The sequence below is a fragment of the Acanthaster planci genome, linkage group LG02, assembly GCF_054643075.1.
Source record: "Acanthaster planci isolate LZ-2023a linkage group LG02, COTS_SCS, whole genome shotgun sequence".
NCBI lineage: Eukaryota > Metazoa > Echinodermata > Asteroidea > Valvatida > Acanthasteridae > Acanthaster > Acanthaster planci.
Window position 1 is genome coordinate 1,224,761 of NC_141778.1, and position 6,527 is coordinate 1,231,287.

The 6,527-nt window shown below is 40.4% G+C and overlaps 1 protein-coding gene across 1 annotated transcript; it reads left to right on the forward strand.

Moving 5' to 3' along the window:
* The first annotated feature begins 89 nt into the window (after positions 1–89).
* rpl7 (ribosomal protein L7) lies at positions 90–6,156 on the forward strand. The gene is made up of 6 exons (XM_022245789.2): positions 90–168; positions 3,606–3,711; positions 3,997–4,163; positions 4,735–4,872; positions 5,181–5,290; positions 5,644–6,156. The coding sequence occupies exons 1-6, from the start codon at positions 158–160 to the stop codon at positions 5,850–5,852; spliced, it is 741 nt and encodes a 246-aa protein (XP_022101481.2). The 5' UTR covers positions 90–157; the 3' UTR covers positions 5,853–6,156.
* The last annotated feature ends 371 nt before the right edge of the window (positions 6,157–6,527 follow it).

Here is a 6,527-nt window from a genome sequence, read left to right on the forward strand (position 1 = left end):
GTAAACATATCCAGTTTATTTTACTTAATCATGTTAATGGCATGAATGAGACGTCCTGGCCTGTGACATGACCTGCGTAGCTTATATAAATATTCATTGGTGCAGCTATTAAAATATCCCGGATGTAGATATAAGGGCCTCTTTCTACACGGGCAAAATGGCGGATGGGTATGGAGAAATTTCTGAATGATTAAACCCGTTAACATCCTGTTTCATGTCCTCACTTCAAAGAAGCTGATATAGTTGAGATAAAGAAAAACTGCTTCTATTTGATATAGTGTACTTTTGTTGTATAAGCAAGTGGTTTTATAGGTAAATTTCAATCATATAATAGTAAAACTGTTGAAGTGTTGACATCCATACGTTCAGGTACATGTCAGATGAAAGCCACATGCTCAGCAACGCTCAGTCATAAGGCAAAATTTATTTGATAATTTTTAAGGGAGATTTTGGTGTTTTTACAAAAGTCATTAATGTACTTCTAAATTTTTGATGGTGAAGTATTTAAAAAAACTAACCTCAGAACCTGGGATAAGAACATTAAGAATACCCCTGGTACTACTTATGCTAGGTTAGGGTCATGCTATTTAGCGTCAACGAGCATCAACAAAGCTTCAACAAATTATCCAAGCATATTTATGCAAAGATTCTATGTATTATATTTATCTGAAATGATATTTGAGTGTTGAAATTTGAGTGACAAAGTCGGCCTGTTAGTGCAGTCATGGCAGTCCAACCGGCCGCCATTTTGCTTTTGCGTGGACAGCAGAGGACAGACAGATGGCGGCCCCCATATATCGCAAAAAATTTTCATTTTCCTGTGAGAATCTGGAAGCAAATTTGGTGTTTCTCTTACACAGTGGCAAGTGTTAGAGTCTCTAAAATGTAATCAAACCACTTTTAAATCTGTATAACGTATTTTCAAGTTATTGACGCTTGTTGACATGACCGCTAGGCTAGCCGGCCCAGGTTGGACATTGTCTTCATTTAGGCCTACACTAGACGACTGACCATGGAGGTGGAAATAGATTAGGGGTGTGAAAATTCAGCTTTTTAGCTGATTTCAGCTATTTTTGTTTCGATGTTGACCCTGAATTTCAGCTTTTTTGTACACCTACTCTGTACAAAAGTATTGGAACTTTTACATTTCAGTTTTGCTAGCTGATTTCAGCTTTAATTTTAAGTGTGCACTCGTACCCATGATAAAACTCATGTTTTATACACAGCCTTATCTGCGATTTCTTCACACCCAAAGCTCTTCCACGCATGTGTAAGAGGCGGTTAATTACTATTTATTTTGCGTATGTGTAAGTATACGTACTAGACAAACGTAGATCGTTCACGACTAAAAGCATGGAGTTGCGCTAAATTTCCTGCTAAATGTGTTGTTCGCAGGCGTGTTTAGTTATTTCAACACAGCAATTTATGGAATTCGTAGTACAAGGCACTTGTGAACGACATTTGAGCTGTCTTCTCCTGGTAAAAATGTGAGAAAAACTGTTGAAAAAAATGTTGCATTGTAGGAGGACTTTTTATACCCTGGACGTCAGTCGCAATGCAACCTGGGCTAGGCGCAAGGCCTACTCATTGCCATTGACCATGTTGGCCATTTTTTTGAAATTTTTTAATATGTTGAACCTGAAAAATTTTTTTTAAAGGGGCAACAATATCATGACATTGGACTAGAGATGTAAAACTGATAGAGGGTTAAGTAACTAGAGAGCAGGTTCAAAAGAAGGCACCCTTTCCCAATTGACATTAAAAAGCAAGCATTTTTCCTTAAGCAGTTTAGGCCTAGGCTTATCCGGTGTCAGGTCAACTCGACTCTCGACCAACTCCACCGTGCAAACAGTGCAACAGGGACAGGGCATGGAAGGAATGCATTTTCCTAGTTCTGGATTGCGCGTGTAATTTGTTTTACTGTGCATGACGTGATCTGTGCGTGCACACAGTGTGAAGACAGATTTTGGGGGTTTGTGAGTGCGTGCTTCTCATGTTGGGAAAATTATTTTTGAGTATCTCATTGGCACAAGTTCAATTATTGATTGCATTTCAGTTGATTTCGTGGGTTCACTGAGCCAAAATCAGCATCCATAATTTTCGCGATCCGGAACCAATCCGATCATTATTTTTCCCCTTTTAATATCTATTTTTCAATCATGCAGTCGAGTTGGCAAAGAGTCGAGTTGGTTAATGGTGGAGTTGACTCAACTTTGAAGTCGAGTTGGTCAACAGACGAGTTGGTTCAACGGTCGAGTTAGTCGACGGTCGAGTTGGTCAGGAGTCGACTTGACTCAATTCGAGTTGGCAAACAGTCAAGTTGACCTACAACCCGCTTATCCTACCCCCAGAACTGTGGGGCCACACATCCGGCCCGTTCACACGAACCCCACAGAAAGCAAACCATTGTCCCTCAGCCCTGTTGTTCAGTCCAACATCTGCCCAATGTCCGGAAGCCAGTTTGGTTTTCATGTTGGACTACACATACATAGGTCTATCATGACAATGCACAAAGTGACAAAAGCGTGACACATGTCTCAACAGAGAGCTTGGATGAGCAGACAACTTGTGTGCATGTGTGTTTTACAGGCACTTTGCTTGGAAGGAATTCTATTTATGGATGCCACCAGTTCTCTGCGGTGACCTATCAGCCATTTATAAGCAATAAAATTTCCCAAAGAGTCCCATTTACCGATGAAAATGTGGAGGTATTCAAAATAGAAACACTTCCAATTTTTCAAACCAGTCTCATAGGGTTGATGCACCAAATGTCAAGCTGTGTCCATAGAAAAAAGAAACAGCTCCCTGACTGGGGTGAGATTTACCACTTCCCACACCAGCAGACTAGCGACTTTGCACTGTGGATAGTGCCCGAGGCCACTGTTCTTGCTGCATAGCCTTCGCAGCCTTGCTCTGCTCTGGTTTAGGTGGCATGTGCTACTTAGCAGGGGCCAATTTCATTGAGCTGCTTAAGCACAAAATTTGCTTAAGCGCAAAAGAAAACTTGCTTAAAAAACAAAGGTTAGCAGCTCAAAATCCATGTGATAGTCATGCTAACCAAAAGATATGTGAGTACAGTTCCAAAACAATATGCATCACATGGAGTTTTGGCTGGTAAACTGATTTGTCAAGCAAGGTTTTTTCACGCTCTAGCAAATATTGTGCTTAAACAGCTCTATGAAATTGGCCCTACCTGTGCATGCTGCGTCAGGGGGCCCAAGTTGAGTCATAGTGAAAGGTGACACACGCGTATTTTGCCAAACACATTAATCTGCAATATGTATTAAATGCCCCACACTCTGTCATGTTCAACCTTGCATGGTCAGGTTGTTTCTGTGTCAAAGTCGATGTGTCGTAACTTACAACTTGGTAAACAGTTGCGTAGTCCCACTGGTTGAGCTGTCTTCACAGATGAGTTGTTCCCAGTGGAGTTAGCAAATGGTCCATTTAACTGACATCCATGGGGCAAACCCTTTTGTGCTGCATGCAACTATTGCTCAGGTGCAACCAAGCTGCAAGTATGTCTGACTGAGACTGACAAAGTACTTCTAAATGTTATGAATCCCAAGGCGATAATTTATGTTTTTTCCTTCTGTTCATGCCAGTGTTCCAGCAAAGCTGCCCACGCAACCCGAGACCCTCTTGAAAAAGAGGAGAAAGGCTCAGACTGAGAAGGCACGCCGGGCTCAGGTCCGACTTCTCAAAAAGAAGGTAAACACACTAGTCATTTGACGAAGTTGTTACACATCCCTCCCAAAGGAAGTTCAATTTTGACATTGTTAAGTTTCAACTGTATGAAGCAATTACAAATTAAGCAAAAGTGCTTCAAATGGAAGGATCCATCTGTCCGTTAAAAGAAAATTCCCATCATGTTCTTTCCAGAATTAAAGATTTAGGGTGCCAGGTTCTCAGTTTCCATCCTGAGACTGGGACTAGTTTTTCATCTTTTTGGTTTTAATTGCTACAGTAGTCAAGACTTAGGGCTTTTGTTTGCAGAGAAATGCTGTCAAAAGGAAGACAATCTTCAAGCGTGCTGAGCAGTACATCCAGGAATACAAGCGAAAGGAACGCGATGTCATCAGACTGAAGCGTGTGGCCAGGAAGCATAACAACTTCTATGTCCCGGACGAACCTAAGCTTGGTTTCATCATCAGAATCCGTGGGTAAGGGATCGTTTGAGGAATATGATTTTACATGTAGCTCAGCTGTGGAGTTTTTGAACTTGAAATTTTGTAACCATGCATTTACATCTAGACTAAAGCTTTCAAGATTTTAAGCTGAAGTGTTAAATGAATACACGTATGAAGCCAAACTATCCTTCTAAATATTGAAAAGCTAAAAACATTGAAACCTGGTCATTTTGACTTAACACTTGCTATTAGTAGTTGAATTGTCATGTGTACTGTGAAAAAAAAAAGATCTAAATTATTCACAAATAATTGTCTTGAAGGGATGGCAAAGACTCTGTAATCTTTTACATTAGCAATGCAACGTTAACCCTAACTGACCCCCGTCTATAAAATCAGATTTTTTAAGCGTTTGGTAGGATTTAGAAAGGTAAAGCTTAGCCACTATGATTTTGTGGGGCCGATGCCCTTGAAAAGTTTAAGTACAAAGAATGGAGCATTGGCTTCTTGGGCATTGGAGAGCATCGTAAGATTCAGGATAGCCTCTAGTCAGAATATCTTGGGAATTCTGGAATGAGTGATGAGTGATTGTCCTTGTCTCTGACAGTATCAACGGCGTCAGCCCCAGGGTGCGCAAGATCCTTCAACTGCTTCGACTGCGGCAGATCCACAATGGATCCTTCATCCGTCTCAACAAGGCCACCCTGCAGATGCTGCGACTGGTTGAACCATACATTGCCTGGGGGTGAGTGCAAGGAAGGAACTGGTTAGCTACACAGATAAGCAGAGATAACTGCTGAGCAAATTTATATACCAAGCATTAGCAGAGAACCAGTCCAAAACAGTATATTTTACACACTTTGGCTGGTAACCATTTTTTTGTGCTAAGATAATTTTGTTGACGTAATACAAATTACTTGCTTACAGCTTGAAATTTCAAGCCATGACCAAATAATTTTACAGATGTAATCATCGCAGAACTGTGAAATAAAACCCTGGTATTTCATTCAGGATTGCTCACCGTTCCTTGTCCTGTGTTTTTCCTTTTTACAGGTACCCAAATCTGAAGTCGGTACGTGAGCTCGTCTACAAGCGTGGTTATGGCAAGGTTCAAATGAGACGTGTGCCCATCACCTCTAATGAGATCATCGAAAAGTCACTAGGTACAACCAGTTCCAATTGTTAAACCCTTTTTCCCTTGCTTCTTAAAGATTTTGATGGATCTGGGAGGGTTTGAATTAAATACTGTTAAAACTGGAATTTAGTTTTGTAGTGCTGCAAAGCAGAAATTATAGCTCACCAGATTCGTTTGCCAAGCAAAATCAGCAGAGAACCAGTCATAAGAAGTACAGAATACATGGCATTTTGGCTGATAACCTGTTTTTACTAAGCAAGTCTTTTCTGTGCTGTAGCACATTTCTAACTAATGGTTTGATGACTCCTGATATCAGATTGTGACAGATAATGTTTTCTTGATATGACATCACATTCTCCATTTTCCTCATCTTTTCTCCAGGCAAGTACGGCATCATCTGCATGGAGGACCTCATCCATGAGATCTTCACTGTCGGCCCCAACTTCAAGAAGGCCAACAACTTCCTCTGGCCCTTCAAGCTCAGCAGCCCTCGTGGTGGCTACAGAAAGAAGGGAAACCACTTTGTGGAAGGGGGTGACTACGGCAACCGGGAGGACAAGATCAACGAGTTCATACGTAAAATGAACTAAATCCTACCCCTCCAATAAACTATCACACAACCCAGAAAGATGTTTCTCTCTGTCATTGAATAAGCCAGCAACTGAATACATCATTCAGTAGTTTTTTCGTCCTCTGAATTTAAACTATTTGATTGAAGAGCATACTTTCTGAGATTATAAAGCAGCGAAAACACGCATGATGGCATTTACTTTTTCAGAGTGCCCAAGACTTGAGCCAACAGAATCTCCAAAAAACTACAAACAAACGATGTATACAAGATGATGCTCTGTAATCATTTGCCCAAATACAAAAATAAAACATTTCTAATGCAAAGATTATGACTGCAGTTGAGTTATTACCTGTGTTTTGTCTGTTGTAAATTTTACAAACGGGAAGTGATTGTAGGGGCCTTTCTTTAACCGAACTGTGGAAAGCTTTGAGTATTATTTGAGTGTTTCCAGAGTGGAGAATTTTCTTAGTGATGTGATCATGATCTCTGACTAGAGTACATCCTCACGATATGTTTAGTTATTACTGTCGGTGTTCCGAAATATCAGCTTTTCAAATACCCAGGGTTTTGATGGTTTCTAACATATGTTCAGTATTATTTATAAATACACATTAAAAAAAAACGAGTTTTAAAGCGCCTTATGGATTGTGCTATGTTTTTGACATTTAGGAACCAATCCGGGAAAAATCCCCAA

What these genes read in the sequence shown, in the direction of transcription:
- rpl7 (XM_022245789.2), top strand. An exon ending in GAACCATACATTGCCTGGGG is followed by an intron (nt 4,873 to 5,180) that starts GTGAGTGCAAGG and finishes TCCTTTTTACAG; the next exon opens with GTACCCAAATCTGAAGTCGG. An exon ending in GATCATCGAAAAGTCACTAG is followed by an intron (nt 5,291 to 5,643) that starts GTACAACCAGTT and finishes TCTTTTCTCCAG; the next exon opens with GCAAGTACGGCATCATCTGC.